The 17,145-nt window shown below is 39.7% G+C and overlaps 1 protein-coding gene across 3 annotated transcripts in view; it reads right to left on the bottom strand.

Moving 5' to 3' along the window:
• The window catches only part of ELAPOR2 (endosome-lysosome associated apoptosis and autophagy regulator family member 2), a 286,012-nt gene that overhangs the window by 57,329 nt on the left and 211,538 nt on the right, over window positions 1–17,145 (bottom strand). For all 3 annotated transcript variants that reach the window (XM_060304726.1, XM_030857005.2, XM_060304727.1), the window contains 5 exons: window positions 12,312–12,459; window positions 9,376–9,462; window positions 6,974–7,079; window positions 5,778–5,930; window positions 5,072–5,160 (listed from right to left, as the gene is read on the bottom strand). In XM_060304726.1, coding sequence (XP_060160709.1) covers window positions 5,072–5,160; window positions 5,778–5,930; window positions 6,974–7,079; window positions 9,376–9,462; window positions 12,312–12,459 — 583 coding nt within the window. The remainder of the gene's footprint in view (window positions 1–5,071; window positions 5,161–5,777; window positions 5,931–6,973; window positions 7,080–9,375; window positions 9,463–12,311; window positions 12,460–17,145) is intronic.

Below are 17,145 nucleotides of genomic sequence, written 5' to 3'. Positions count from 1 at the left end.
AAATTGGTACAGCCACTATGGAGAACACTATTGGAGCTTCCTTAAGAAACTAAAAATAGAGCCACCCTATAATCTGGCCGGCTCACTCCTGCGCCTCTCTATGGTGAAAGCCATAATTCGAAAACACACGTGCACTCCAACCTTCACTGCAGCACTATGTACAATAGCCGGGACCTGCAAGCAACCAAACTGTCCATGGACGGATGGATAAAGAAGACGTGGTACAGATACAGAAGGGAATGTTACTCCACCATGAAAACAAATGAAATAATGCCATTGGCAGCAACATGAATGCACCTGCAGATGACCATACTAAGAGAAGTAAGTCCGAGAGAGAAAGCCAAATATCATGATATCACTTACATGTGGAATCTTAATAAATGGTATAAATGAACCTATTTACAAAACAAATAGAGACACAGATGCAGAAAACCAACTTATGGTTACCAAAGGGGAAAAGTGGCAGGGATAAATTGGAAGCTTGGGATTAACATACACAGGGTACTATATGTAAAATAGGTAACCAACAAGGCCCAACTGTGTAGAACAGGGAACTCTGCTCCGTATTCTATAATAACCTAAATGGGAAAAGAATTTGAAAAAGAATTGAGACATGTATATGTATAACTGAATCACCTTCCTGTACACCTGAAACACAAAATTTTCAATCAACTATATTCCAATATAAAATAAAATTTTTTTTTAAAAACCGCTTAAATGAAAACCCAATTTTCAATTTTTATATTCTTGGAAAGTTTTTCCCCTTTAAATATCTGCTGTATTTTTTAATTTTCTGAGCCGGGTCTTCTAAAGCCTGGATTCTCTTATAAATCTTTTTGGCAAGTTAATGTTTTCTCTTTTTTAAATACTTTTATATCTGAGACTTTCTTTGACACAAATAAATTTTGATTTTACTAATTTGAGCTCATTTTTCAAGCACAGAGATCTTCCTGACCCAGCTTTATAAATTTACTATTTGGTATACTTAACCCTCATGTCTTCATGCCAAGTTAAGGATTTCTCAATAATATGATGAAAATAAGTTATGTGAATTCATATTCTTCTTGGTATGAGTAGAAATACTTTGTTAAATTTATCTTCCCATGGCAAATATATAACAACTATACTGCTAACCCAGATCAACTATTCTCCTAGCTGCCATCCAATTATAAAATCAAACATTTTACATGTAGTTCTTGGGTTAGCCATATATCCAACTTAACCATATCACTGGGTCCACGGCTCTCTGTCTTACCCATAGAGAGAGCTTATCCACACGGAGGTCATCCATAGGGAGACGCTCCAGCAAGTATCTTGTTAATATTAAAAGATGCCCTCTCTTGAAGAATACTTGCCCATAATCATGGGTCAACAGTCTTTGGGGCTCAAATCTCAAGCACTGAATCTGTGCATGTGCTTGTATGTAACCATACGGGGGTACCTCATGCAACACAGGTAAAAAGTGGGCTCTACGCAACCTTTAGGAAACAAAATATATGTAAACTTTTCAAGCTAACTCACTACTGTGAAAGCATGCCTACTCTAGCACTAGCCTGTGGCACCCAGGGCAACTCCCTACTCATACCCTCACATTCTAGTCACACTCAGGCTCCCTCCCACGTCAGGTCTTCACCATCCTGCTTCCTCCTGCAGAAATACTCTCCTCCCATGCCCTTGCCCAGGTTTTACACAGCTCTGAAGCCTTCCCTGATCTGATCAGAGGCCCCCCCAAAAAAACCTCAGATTTCCCTGCTGTAGCACTAATAACAATTGGAAATAATAATTCATTTTCTTTGACAGACTACCTCTTCCTCTAAAGTCTAGACCAGTAGTTCTCAAATTGCTGAGATCTTGGACGCGCAGAATCAGAATTACCTGGGAACTTCTTAGAAATGTACACTCTCAGGCCCTGCCCCCGATCTACTGAAACAGAAAATCTGAGACAGGAGCCTCCAGGTGTGTCTGATGCTCACTGAAACTGGACAACCACTGCTCTACCGTCTATGGAGAGCATCTTCTTCTTCTCCCTATCCTTACATGGCCCTGCTCTCATCACCCAGCAACTCTGTATATAACCAATGCTCCGTAAAGGTTCACTGAATAAATGCGTGAATGAGTAGGCATTTCACATTTTTCACAATGTAAATGAGAGTCCCTTAATCAGGATTAGAATGGTTCCAGTTACCAATTTAAATTTTCCTTAAAAATGTCTCCTAGGGCTTCCCTGGTGGCGCAGTGGTTGAGAGTCCGCCTGCCGATGCAGGGGACACGGGTTCATGCCCCGGTCCGGGAGGGTCCCACATGCCGCGGAGCGGCTGGGCCCGTGAGCCATGGCCGCTGAGCCTGCGCGTCCGGCGCCTGTGCTCCGCAACGGGAGAGGCCACAACAGTGAGAGGCCTGCGTACCGCAAAAAAAAAAAGTCTCCTAGAAGCAGGAAGCAATCAAATAATGAAGCTTCAAAAACTTGAACGTTCCTGTGTCGTACAAATTATAATGTTCAAAGTCTGTATACCTCAAGAGCCACTTCCCTTGATGATCCTCTCCAAGCATGGGGAAAATGAGATCAAAAAGAGTATGACAGGACAAAAAGAGCCAAAACACAGTCGTTGAACAACCTGGGAAACATCACTAAGCCACCGGGAAATCACCAGGCTCCTCCAAGCAAGAATAACATACCTCTTAAAAAGATGAACCACAACAAATGAAAATGTCGAAACAAACAAAAATAGAAAAAAATTCAAATTCACATGTGTTATTCACACTTCTTCACTGTATCTGTTATCTAATTGAGTTCCCGTTGCATTTTGTTCACTTCTGAATCTAGAAACATTTCTCTTGAATTAAGTCTTAAAGCAGTTTTTAAAGAATCACTGATATAAAATAGGTAACTAATAAGGACCTACTGTACAGTACAGGAAATTCTACTCAATACTCTGTAATGACCCATATGGGAAAAGAATCTAAAAAAAAGAGTGGATATATGTATATGTATAAACGATTCACTTTGCTGGACAGCAGAAACTAACACAGCATTGTAAATCAACTCTACTCCAATTAAAAAAAAAAAAAGAATGTCTGAGTTTACGGTGGGGTGGTACACCGTTTTGTTCTATACCAAGAACAAGTTCAGAGTTTACCCAGACACAACAGAAAGAGCGTAATTTGTGTGTATGTGTGTACACAATACGCCTGTGGGTGTACACATGTGCATATACGAGTATGTGTGCGCATGTATTCTGTGCATTCTACATTTAATATATTTCAATATATGGCTTTACTTCCTTAAGCCCAGGTCAACTAGATTTTGTCACTCTATTCACTGACATAATAAAAACTACTCACTGACATAATAAAAATAGGAATTTTGAATACTTTCATAATAGCAAAATCAAGATCTGTTTGTATACTGGATCTCATTCATTTAAGCTTCAGTAATGCTGAATGAATGACTATTACATAAAATAAACCAAATTGAATTTGCCTTACTCATTAATAAGGAAAGTTTAGCTAAGAAAAGTTTAGTTAAAGAAACATTATTCCAGGTTACTTTCAACCCACCTTAATGGCTCTCTACATATATTTTCCAAATAGAAATAGGTCTCACCTGACCGTTATAGTAGGGCATTCAAGATCTTACTTCATAACTCCTTGTCACTTAAAAGCTGTTAGAGTTACTGTTCTTATTAAAAGTAATAGATGTACTTCTGATCATTGAAATTTTCCACTAATTTAAACTGGCCTTCCTTTGACTTATTCTGAGTTAGTAAATACTTGTTATACTGTAAAACACAAGAATATACTTGGTCTTAAGTATTCAAAAGTAAATTCTTTTTTAAAAAAACCTAAGGACTAAGGGTAAGGTTAACAATTATATAAATATAAAAATTATAGATTAGAACCTAAGGATACAAAATTAAGAAAAGAAAGTAATACTGACATCTCTGTATATGTTACAAACTAGGTCAAGAAATTAAATGTCATGATTTCAAAGATACAAAAAACACAAAGAATGCTGCAGCACAGCCACCTTAACCTCAGTTTCTCCTACTGACACAGGCTGGTAGGGCTAACTTTTTTTTTTTTTTTTAAGGTTTATTTATTTTATTTATTTTCGGCTGCGTCAGGTCTTAATGGCAGCACGCGGGATCTTCGTTGAGGCACACGGGATCTTTCATTGTGGCACGCGGGCTTCTCTCTAGTTGTGGCTGCAGGTTTTTCTCTCTCTAGTTGTGGCACGCGGGCTCTGTAGTTTGCGGCCCGTGGGCTCTCTAGTCACGGTGCCCAAGCTCAATAGTTGTGGCGCACGGGCTTAGTTGCCCCGCAGCATGCGGGATCTTGGTTCCACGCCCAGGGATCGAACCCACGTCCCCTGCACTGTAAGGCAGATTCTTTACCACTGGACCACCAGGGAAGTCCCTAACTTTTTAATTAAGACAATGGCAGGTCAACTGCAGAGTTCCTGTGTGCATTATTCCTCTGGCTAAGTGCCATTTATACGGTAATTACTTTGCATTTAATGCAATTACACAGCAATCTGCCATAACTGAATCAGTCTATGGCTGCATGGCTTTTATTGACCAAAGCTACTGAGTAACCAAAGAATTAAAGAGAAGTTACACAGTATTTCCATCCTGTGAGTCACAGAACACACTTTAAGGCTGTGCTTCTCCTGATACTATTTCTGACAAAAATGTAACTGTTAAAAACAGCAGTAATTGATTGGGCACTCACTATGTGCCAGGCACTGTGCTAAGGACCTTAAATTGAGTATTTCATGCATTCTTATGGGAGCCTTAAGAAGTAGATACTGACATTATTCCCGTTTTACAGATGAAAAAACTGAGACTTAGAGCAAATAACTTGCCCACAGCACTAAAAAGCAGTAGATACGAAAATCAAAGCTGGGAAGGTGGGCTTCAGAGCCTAAAACCTTAAATTTCCTTCGTGCTACTTACACACACGTACTATATAAATCGACTCATTTAACTCTCTCATGAACAAATTCGAGTCTGCTCAAATTGGGAAAAGGGTGGATAAATGTGGGATGGAGCTGACTGAACACGGCCTGTACCTTTCCTTCCTCATCACATGGAGTGTGGATCTGGAAATAGTCTTTTGTGGTACAGGGAGGACGCTCCTTACACTTGCTGGATCCTTCTTCTGCAACAGGAAAACGAATTTCAGAAATGAGTCATTTATGTTGTGACTCTTAGAAAAGGCAAACATGAAAACAAACAAACAAAAAGCAGACAAGTGAAAAGTAAAAATAACTGCACCAGAGGAATTTAGGTAGAACTAGCTAGGCCTAAAGAAAAAAAGGCCCGCATTTTTCTTTTCCCTAGAGCAATAAATGTTTCCATGATACACAAGGAGCATATCATAGTTTTTCCAAGAAGACATTAGATTTCCTCCATTAACACAGAATGTTGTAAATATGGAACAAATTAAAAGTTTCTAAGTACATCTCCATGCCAAGGCATCATCTAAAAGTACAAAATGAACCTTTTTAGACAAGTATGAACATATCCAAAACAGATACCTTGGCGGGGGAGGGGGGGAATAGAAAACATTACTGACAAAGAGAAAAGTCCTGCAGAAAGGGGTAGTTAGATGTCCTATTTCACCCACTCAGTATGGATTCCGTTCAGCACTTTGGTTTCTGGCCCACTGTGTCCATCACATCGTATGTGTGATTTCTGGCTTATGACTATATGCTCTCAACAAACATAAATTTAGAAAGAAAAGAACAAAGAGTATCAACTGGAGACTCATTTTACCTGAAAACTGGGAGTCCACGTCACACCTGATGCATTCTTTGGCTCCTTTCTCAGAATAGGTGTTTCTGGGACACACTTGGCAGATGAATGAACCTGGTTCGTCGCTGAAGGTGCCAGGCTTGCATGGAAAGCATTCCGATGTGTACGCCACCCCTGTGTGATAATGGGAAACAGAGAGAGCATGGGAGGACCCAACAGCAACATGCACATCAGTGCGACCTTGCTGCCTCTACCCGAAGTGAGAGAGAAATATTAACAATAAGCTTAGCCCAGGTCTTTTATATCCCATTCATTCAACACCAAAAACGTATTTACTATGTGCAAGGAACTGGGCTGGATACTTAATTGCACACGTAAGTGGAGCAAACACTTCAACAAGAGATTCAGACTTGATAGAGGTATACAGTCAATGTATAAACTCAGCTGTCAAAAGACAACTCCACTAATCAGAAGTGGCATAAACTCTAAGGTTCCCTCCAAGTCTATACCATTCTCTCATCTTTGTGGCCACCTGCTCCCTCTTTCTCCACTGTTCACTACATAGCTGACAAGACCTAAGGGACCCTGGGAAAGGCTCGACTTTTCTTCTGGCTTGTAATTCCAGCCTTTGCCAGCAGATGTCCCTATGACTAATGAGTTAGCGTCACAGGAACAGGTGTACCTAGAACATACCAAAACGTTAAGCCAAACTTTAATAAAGGAGAATCAGCTGCTTTCATTAAAAGTGGCCCTAATTGAGAAGGAACCATGCCAGGGTTTACTGGCTACTCTTCTGAGCCAGAAGCTGGTTCAGAGAGGCAAAACTTGTAGGAGACAGTCAGGCCAAGATATCTATCTCACTGTTATTTTTAGGGATAGAGTGGTGACCTGAATAAGCACTATGCCAGCACAATAGAGAGTTCTCGAATGAACAGTAGGATCTTATTAATCAATACTATTTTCTTTTATTTAAAGACACCTACAATTGTCATCATGTTTACTTTTTCCACACAGATTAAATAATTCAGTTTAGGGATAGGAAAAAAAAAATCCCAGTCAATTTGCCAAGAATAAAACCAGGGTCTCTAGGCCTATATGATGTCTAACATATTAATTTCTGTCCTAAATCCCCGTAAGCCAGCAAAACCAACAAAGTAATCAATATTTTAACTATTAAATGTGACAGGTGACTACCAGAGCAGACTGCTGTGAAATACCTTCAATTGTGATATTTTTTACCAACACTGGCTTGACGGCCTTGGAACCCATAAGGATGCCTGTAGTTCTCCAGTACAGTATGTTTGTGCCTGATTTCAACATTACCTATAAAGAGAACACAAGATACTCAGGTCAGATAAACCATGCTACCTACAACCATATCTAGAAGCTAATCTCTTATACACTTTTCAATGCATTATAATGAAATGGAACCCACAAATTTAAATCTACTGTTAACTGAGACCTAAGCTCTGCTTCAATTCTAAAAAAAAATAGTTTGCCAACCCCCAAAATATAGTAATGATAAAAGGAAAAAAAATTCTTCAAGCATGATAAAAGATAAAATGATCTTCAAATCATTTGCATGAAGTCTTGGTTTATATTTCAAAGGGACTCATTTTAGACAGTGAAAGGCACTTGGCCCAATTACATATTGATTGGCTGCCACTAGTCATAAGTAGATCTTTGGCTCTGAAAACAAAAAAGGTAACAGAATGAGTTTGCTTCATTTTAAAATTACTTAACAAAAAACATTGCAACAGCAACAAGAGAAAAATAGGACTATTCTTATAGAATAACCCGATTTAACTCTATGACTCCAGAACTTAAATGATACCACGTCTAATATTTGTTTCCTTTGCCACCAGAACATTTTTATATTTATAAATCAAAATACTTTTCTGATCAATTTCATGCTGATTCAGTCAAGTAAACTAATGTTAAGGGTGCCTTGCTTTCTCATTTGCCACCCTACTCTTCTATGCAGTCTCTGGCTGGCCAAATTCAAGCAGTAGAAAATTAAAACGTATCTGACTACTTCACCCTGCCAGAGATTCAGAGAAGTAGTGTGTTAAGTACTTTCCTTTTGTGTTAAGTCTTTGTAAGTGAGGAAAGCATATTTCTTGGCAAGGGTTACTTGTACCTTCAAAGCCCAGCGGACTGAATGCTTAGGTGGATGGATCTTAAGTGGTACTAATATCACTTCCAGGCATACAGATCGAAAAAGTACTCTGAAAGGGTGCATGATATTAATCACTCAACGATGAGGTACCTGGACTTCCCTGTTGGCGCACTGGTTAAGAATCCGCCTGCCAATGCAGGGGACACAGGTTCAATCCATGGGCCGGGAAGATCCCACATGCCACGGAGCAACTAAGCCCGTGTGCCACAATTACTGGGCCTGTGCTCTACAGCCCACGAACCACAACTACTGAGCCCACATGCTGCAACTACTGAAGCATGCGCAACTAGAACCCGTGCTCCACAACAAGAAAAGCCACCGCAGTGAGAAGCCCTCCCACCACAGGGAAGAGTAGCCCCCTGCTCGCCACAACTAGAGAAAGCCAGCATGCAGCGAAAAACACCCAATGCAGAAAAAAAAATTTTTTTTTCAAAAAAAAAAAAGGATGAGGTACCTGCTACAACACAAAGGCAAGGATGGGCGGTCACTTATTGAAACAGTGTCCAATCTACACTGCAGGCACCACACTAGGCCCTCCCCATGTATCATCTCATTTAACTCTGCAAGATTGGTCCCATTTCTCTTATGAAGTATCAAAGAGACGAAGCCAATTGCCTAAAGAAACACAACTACGGTAAACCAAAGTTAGATTTTAAATCCATGTCTCACTCCAAAGGCCTCAAATAATAATAGATTCAGAGACTGTGTTACCTGATAATTGCCTTCAAGCACTTAGAGTTGTCCTTAAAGAAATAAGTAGTTAGTCTACCAGACACAACCAGAAAGGGTAGAACTTTGAACAATGGGTGATGAATAGACAGACAGAAAGCAGGTTTCAGCTCCAGACACAGATGAATTTTGTAATATGCAGAGCTGTCCAACAATGGGGTCAGCACATTCCCCAATAAGACAAGCTTGAAAATCATTTGTTGGGGAGACTGCAGAGCAAGTTGGATGAAAGAAACTCAAGGATCCTTCCAATGCCAAGAGTCACTGATTCTCTTTCATGTGATTGCCACATCTGTAAACTTACATACTCAGAGGTTCTGTATATTAGTTTTGAGTAGACTTCCTTCCTATTAATGCCCCTTTTAAAAGGAGGAGAGTTGGAGTGTGATGGGAAAGAGCAGGAAGAGGGAGCGAAGAAGAAAGAGAAAGGCAGGAAAGGGCTTCCCTGGTGGCACAGTGGTTGAGAGTCTGCCTGCCGATGCAGGAGACATGGGTTCGTGCCCCGGTCCGGGAAGATCCCACATGCCGCGGAGCGGCTGGGCCCGTGAGCCATGGCCGCTGAGCCTGCGTGTCTGGAGCCTGTGCTCCGCAACGGGAGAGGCCACAACAGTGAGAGGCCCGCGTACCAGAAAAAAAAAAAAAAAAGGTTGGGGAAAGGCAGGAAGGAGAAGGATGGGGTTGGTGGGAAGCGGAGGACAGAGAGAAACTTACAGAATGAGAGCCCCACACTCCACTGTCGGTGAGTTTTACCCACTTGTCAGCAGTGGTGTCCATCTCCTGGCACTGATCATTTTGAATCTGTGGAATAAACACAAGGGCCCCAGTAAAGCTTCTTGAATGATGGCTTTAATTAAATTTGTTACTCAGCACAGGACAGGCTGCAAGAGCTTCTTTCAAAGTCTACAAAACAATGGCCATGAGTAATTCTCAACAAGTAAACGTGCCAAGACCTCTGGAGCCTAAGTGACAACTGCATATGAGTTAGTCGTTCTAAGTAAACCATCCTCATTACTGTAACAAAAAGACTAGGCCACTAAGAAGGCGGGGGCGGCGGGGGCTGCTAAGCAGGAGCGGCAGAGGCAGAGGAAGAGAGAGTTAGCACTGAAAATCCACATAAAGGGGAAAAAGTCATCACAAAAATGTAAAAGCTTGCATTCACCAGGCAGGCCCGAAAGTATAAAAATCAAGCTTATTTTTATAAGATTTGGGGCCGTTAAATTTTTAAATTAATAAATAAATGAAATCTGCTTTGTCTTCCTTTCCCCGGGACTTAACCCAAATGTGTATAGGTAAGTGGCTACAACCAAAGTCAAAGCCCCCAGCTGGTATCTGGGGACAGATGTTAATGATATTCTATGCCAGTGCAAATGAATACAGCTAATATCTTTAGCACCAAACACTTTGTGCTTTTCAGACAATTCTTCCCAAATACTTAGGAGTTGGGACATACTCTTCCAGGCCTATGAAGAATACCTAGACATCAAAAATTTGGCCATCTTGGGCTTCCCTGGTGGCGCAGTGGTTGAGAGTCCGCCTGCCGATGCAGGGGACACGGGTTCGTGCCCCGGTCCAGGAAGATCCCACATGCCGCGGAGCGGCTGGGCCCGTGAGCCATGGCCGCTGGGCCTGCGCGTCCGGAGCCTGTGCTCCGCAACAGGAGAGCCCACAACAGTGAGAGGCCCGCGTACCGCAAAAAAAAAAAAAAAAAAAAATTCCATACAAGTTATTTCCTAAAGACTTACTAACTAGAAAATAGATCCTTGCAACAGCCAAATGCCAGACAATACTGACTGCTCCTGAGGACATCTGCTTTAACTGAGTTCAAATGTCATGTTTATGTTATAAGCATAATGACAATCCTAATGCAAGTGGGAAGCCATTTTTAAACAGATAGGAACCCTGAATATACCTTTGGTGGTCAATGTTTAGATAAACTGAAAGGTTTTTTTCAGCTGATATCAGACATCATGGATTATCGTGACATTCTCTTGGCATTCTACAGATCTGAGTTCTCCTGGTATTCTAAAAGTAACCAGTAAAGGTATAACCTTGGTCTAATCATTTATTCTCTCCAGATTTCAGTTTCATCATTTAAAAAAAAAAAAGTGTGTGTGGAGGGGAGAGCTGAATGAAACTCCCAGACTCCTAAAATCAAATACTTTACTGCTTTCAATTATGAATTGTTCACAGGTGCATCTGCATCTTTCAGTCTTCAGACAATTTCTTTCCACTAACCATTTTGCAGGATGGCCATAAGGTGTTGACCCTGAGTCAATAAACTGCAACCTATAAAGCTGAAACATCAGTAAAAGAAGGAACGTGAACTCACCATCCCTTTTCAGTCTCTATCCAGAAGAACAAAGGTATCATTGAGAGAAAGTAGTGAAATTTCATGCCTTAAGAGTACCTTTACTGACAACTCTCAAAGGACTTAATGGACAACACAAAACTCAATGCTTATTCTAACAATTATACAATTATCTTGCTTCTTAACTTTATTTTAGTAATATTGCAAAAATGTCCAATGGAATAGAGAATCATTCAGTCTGAGAAGTATCTTACAAACAAAATACAACTTAAAAACTCAATCTGTTTGAATATTGCTTAACATCGTAAACTCATCAAAGGACCTTAGAGCTGGGAGGCTTCTTAAAAGGTCTTGTCTACGATCCACTTTACAAAAAGGAATGCTGAGGACTAGAAAGTTAACTTAATTGTCCAATAACATACAACTAGCAATTGCAGAGTTGGGACCTGAGCCAGAATCTCTTGACTTTGAGCCTAAGGCTCATACCTTCATGGAAAACATCTCTTCCTAGAAAACTTCTGATTTAGAAACTTCCATTAACAAGAGCAATATAAATTTGTTTTAGCATGATCAGTACATTTATTCCTGAAATCTGGACCACAGAAACACTTACAAGATATTTTCCCAGTTGCCTGCACAACACACACTTTTTTTTGGTTTAAGAAGTCAATCTGAGAAGTTTTTCTCAAGTATCTGAGTCACTGCCACAACAAATATTTGCAAGATTAGATACAGTTTATATAAATAGTTAAATAATTTTCATGGTAACAGCCCATTCTGTTAGACTATTGTTTTTTCCTATATTCTGTAATGTTATTTAATCTCTTGTCAGAGACATCAACTATCTCATCCATTGATTCCATTGGATTGTACAAAACCGGCAGAATCAGAAAGACACAGACACTCCTAACTGCCCATGAATACACTTAAATAACTCAAATATTTGAAATTGCAAAGAGAAAAAAAGCCTTTTAAACAAACACTAAAATTGGTAAAAACATATTTTTAAACAAAGTAGCATCTGTAGCTATAAAAAAAATTTTAATGAATCTTGGGGAAAATATCTGTCACACGAAGTCTCCACCAAGTGGTCGCCTAATAATCACATCCAAAGGGAAAAACAAGCCCAATGTTACTCTACAAGGTGAGAGCTCAAAGTTAAAAGAAACAATGTTAACCAGAAAATATTATAGACAAAAAATAACACTTCTTTTCATACTGAAAGCTTCACTTAACACAAAAACCAAGGAGGCATACAATGGAATGGGAACAAATGATTAAGAGAAATTTTATATGAATGTCCTTTAAAAAGTGAATTCTAGAATATAAAAGCCCTTACAAAGAACTCAAAGAAGATGTTGTTGTCCACATACTGGTACTCAAAGAAAACATAGCCCGACTTCTTGAGGTGCACAGCGTAGATCAAGGATACCGTGCAGTCATCACGATTAGACTCTATGTAATTTCCACGAGGGACCCAGGAAGAGCTGTGGAAACAAAACCATTTCATGTCAGCATTCAGAAACCTCTTTTTTCACAAGTTCTGTAACTGAGATTTAAAAGCGGTTCCATTGACAAAGCACAGCAGAGGGGTCTGAAGCTCATGTGGAACTCACAGGCCAATAGCATGGCTGGAAAAAGGTTCGTTTCTTGTGGCACATGACTTCCTAAATGGTGGTATGGTTAAACAATCAAGTTGCTATGTAACTGCTATTTTTCACCAAAAATTTGATTGCTAAACAGATGATCACTAATTCCAGTTGGCTTAGATGGAGTTATTCTCTCAAACAATATCTAAAGTTTTATTTACAAACATATACTTGGCAGGGGAATGCAGGGGTTCCTTGATTGTGAGAGAAGATATTGTCCTAGAAAAAGCCAATTTAAAGTGAACCTAAATAAAATATAGATCACAGTGTCATAATACATAGTAGAGCTAAAAGTCTGATTGGAAATTTTATCTAAAAAATAAAATGAAATATTAAGAAAACACACTAGTGAACAAAAGCTGGGTTGTCAATCTAACCATAAGCTAATTCTTAATCAATAATGAGTCACGTGCCAACTTTTGGCCAAAAAAAATTTCCAACCAAACCGTATGACAGCACAACTTATTATCCTTCTCTTCAAATTTAACTTTCTATCTGGATGATAAGTGAGACTTTGGCAAATTATTTTCTTTTTACTAACAGAAAAAAAAAATTTGAATGAAAGACTGAGACTTCCACATCCCATCATGACTCACTAATTGGTATTGGATTTGCCCTTTTCTTTAACAATCTAGTAAACTAAACAAAACACGTGAGCCATGTTCAGGCACTGACAATAGGCAGTGAAGGACTGAGATTCCTGACAGCAGGAAAACACATGAGAGAAAGCCCAAATTGACCCTGACCTCCTTCTTCAGGACACTTTCCAGACCATGGCACTGGGAGATAGCACCCAAGCAGAGCACAGTGATCTCACTGAGCCAGGCAGCAGGGATGAATGTTTGGGGCAGCTGAAACAACTGGAATTTTCAGGCCTGAGACGCAGAGACAACAGGGGCTCCAGAAGTCCATATGGAGTTTCTCTGAAGGTTAGGGCTTGGATCTGGAGTGGGCAGGCCTACCAGCGAACAGCCATTGCAAAGCTAAGACATAATCAGAGAGGTCACTTCTATGGGAGTCGCTAGAGCTCCAGGTCAGCCAGAAAGGAGGAAACCTAATAACCCCATTGGACATTCATCTGAGATTCCAGAATTGCCACACTTCAGGAATAAGGGCCATACCCTAGAGTAGGTATCAGCAAACTTGTTCATAAAGGGCCGGAGAGTCAATAATTTTGGCTTTATGAATCATCTGGTCTCTCCTGCAGTGTTTAACTAGGCCATTGTAGTTCAAAAGCAGCCATAGACAATATATAAATAAATGAGTGCAGCTGTGTTTCAATATAACTTTACTTACAGAAACCGAGGGAGGGCCCACAGGCCACAGCGTGCCCAACTCTTGCCCTAGAGTAAAGACCATGACCTAGAACTAAGTGTGAAACCAATATCGAAACACCCTAAAAAAAAATTTTAAAACCAGACCTGACGAGATCAAGGCATTCTTCTCATAAATAAACTGCGTTCCAGAACAAAATCCAACACCTTTTAAATGAAAGAAAAAAATAATCCACATTCCCTACATCTTAACATTCATGATGACCCAGATACAATAAAAATTTACTAGGAATGCAAAGAAGTGGCAAAGTATGACCCTTAATTGAGAAAAAATATAATCAGAAGAAACAGGGGCTTCCCTCGTGGTACAGTGGTTAAGAATCCGCCTGTCAATGCAGGGGACACGGGTTCGAGCCCTGGTCTGGGAAGATCCCACATGCTGCAGAGCAACGAAGCCTGTGTGCCACAACTACTGAGCCTGCACTCTAGAGCCTGTGAGCCACAACTACTGAGCCCACGTGCCACAACTACTGAAGCCTGCAAGCCTAGAGCCTGTGCTCCACAACAAAAGAAGCCACGGCAATGAGAAGCCTGTGCACCAGAATGAAGAGTAGCCCCCGCTCGTCGCAACTAGAGAAAGCCCATGCGCAGCAACAAGACCCAATGCAGCCAAAAATAAAAATAAATAAATAAATTTATTTTAAAAAATAAAACAAAAGAAACAGACAAGTATTTAAGACAGCTCTTCAAAATATAATCAACAACAGTGAGTGAAGGGATGAGGAATCTCAACTATTTTAAGGGAAATAAGAACCATTCGTAAAACTAAATGTAAATTCTAGAACTGAAAATTACAATACATGAAATTGAAAATTCAACATATGACCTTAAGATCAAGTTTGAGACTGCAAAAGAAATAGTCAATGACACAGCAATAGAAACTATGTAATCTGAAGTCTAAGAGAAAAAAATTGGGGAAAAAATAGAGGCTCAGTGACTTTTGGACAACACCAAGTGGCCTAACATACACGTAATTGGAATCATAGAAGGAAAAGAGGGAGAGAAAGGGGCAGAAAAACGTTACTGGTGAAATAGTGGTTAACATAATTCTCAAATTTGGTGACAATATCAACCTACAAATTCAAGAAGCTCAGTGAACTTCGAGCAGAGTAAATACAAAGAAAACCACACCATCACAGTCAAACTGTCGAACAGCAAAAATATAGAGAACATTTTATAAGTAGTCAGGGAACTAAAAACCATTACATAGAAGGGAACTAACCATACAAAATACAGCTAATTATTTTTTATCACAAACAAGGGAGAGATTCAGAGGTAATGGAACATCTTTAAAGCACGGAAAGGGAAAAGTAAAAGCCCAGAGTCATACGTCCAACAAAATATTCTTCAAAACTGATGCTAAAATAAAGATATTTTTAGGTTAAACAAAAAAGAGCTGAGAGAATTTGTGAGCAGCAGACCTGCATTACAAGAAATGATAAAGAAAATTTTACAGGATGAAAAAAATAATAGTGGATATACATGCCAACCTATATACAGGAGGAAAGAGCACCAATAATAGTAAATATGTAGATAAGCATATTTTTATCTCTTAAGTTTTTTAAAAAACAATTGATTTTTTTTAATTAATTAATTTATTTTTGGCTGTGTTGGGTCTTCGTTGCTGCGTTAGGGCTTTCTCTAGTTGTGGCAAGCAGGGGCTATTCTTCATTGCAGTGCGCGGGCTTCTCATTGCGGTGGCTTTCCTTGTTGTGGAGCACGGGCTCTAGGCACACAGGCTTCAGTGGTTGTGGCTCGCGGGCTCTAGAGCACAGGCTCAGTAGTTGTGGCGCACGGGCTTAGCTGCTCTGCGGCATGTGGGATCTTCCCAGACCAGGGCTCAAACCCGTGTCCCCTGCACTGGCAGGCAGATTCTTAACCACTGCACCACTAGGGAAGTCCCATCAACTGATTCTTTTTAAAACATTTCATTGTATTATTGGGTTTATAATGTCTTCCTAAATATAATATATAATCATAGTTCAAAGATGAGGGTGTAAAGGGAACTACACAGTGTAAAACTTTACATATTACATAAAACTTACATATTATATAAAAGTACAATAATAATGCTAATAACACTTTAAGAATAGATATTGTAATTTGTGGCCTTTGTAAGATATCTGAAGATATAAAAACACTAACCATAACAGAAAACAGTGATAAATTGTACTTTTTCAAATGTTAAACTTTTATCATAGGACACCATTGAGAAAATGAAAAGGCAAAAGCTACAGACAGAAGGAAATATTACACACACATACATGTATTTCTGCATGCATATGTGTATATGTTAAATATTATGTAAATATATTCATGACATGATCTCATGTCTAGCATACACAAAGAACTCCTACAGCTCAATAATAAAGTGACCCCCCAAAAATAGCAAATGGGTAAAACATTTTGACACTTAACACACACACACACACACACAAAACATATGGACAATGGACAGACATGAATAGTGCTCAACACCTTTATAAAGAAGGGAAACGCAAATAAAAACCACAAGGAGATATTATTTCTCATACGCACACTTAGAAAGACTAAAATAAAACAAGACCTGACAATACAAATGTTGGTACATATGTACAACAACTAGAATTCAAATGCACTGCTGGACTCTAATGCTACAACCATTTTGAAAAGCTCTTGGTCAGTTTCTTATAAAGGTCAATGAACATCTTTCCATATGACCCAAGCAACTAAAAAGAAGTAAAAAGAATACAATATTGGGGGCTTCCCTGGTTGCACAGTGGTTGAGAGTCTGCCTGCTAGTGCAGGGCACACAGGTTCGAGCCCTGGTCTGGGAAGATCCCACATGCCGCGGAGCAACTAGGCCTGCGAGCCACAACTACTGAGCCTGCGCATCTGGAGCCTGTGCTCCGCAACAAGAGAGGCCGCGATAGTGAGAGGCCCGTGCACCGTGATGAAGAGTGGCCCCTGCTTGCCACAACTAGAGAAAGTCCTCGCACAGAAATGAAGACCCAACACAAATTAATAAATTAATTAATTTTTTTAAAAAAGAATACAATATTGGGTGGACGGAAAAAAGGAAGAAAGGAAAAAAGGAGGGAGGGAGGAAGGGAGATAAGCGAAAAAGTAACAGGCTGAAATTTACACTGAGACAGTTATACTCAATACACTGAACAATTTCTGCTTATCATTCAATCTCTTTAATGAATAA

The sequence above is a fragment of the Globicephala melas genome, chromosome 9 (genome assembly GCF_963455315.2).
Source record: "Globicephala melas chromosome 9, mGloMel1.2, whole genome shotgun sequence".
Lineage (NCBI taxonomy): Eukaryota > Metazoa > Chordata > Mammalia > Artiodactyla > Delphinidae > Globicephala > Globicephala melas.
This window is presented reverse-complemented; position numbering and strand designations above follow the sequence as displayed.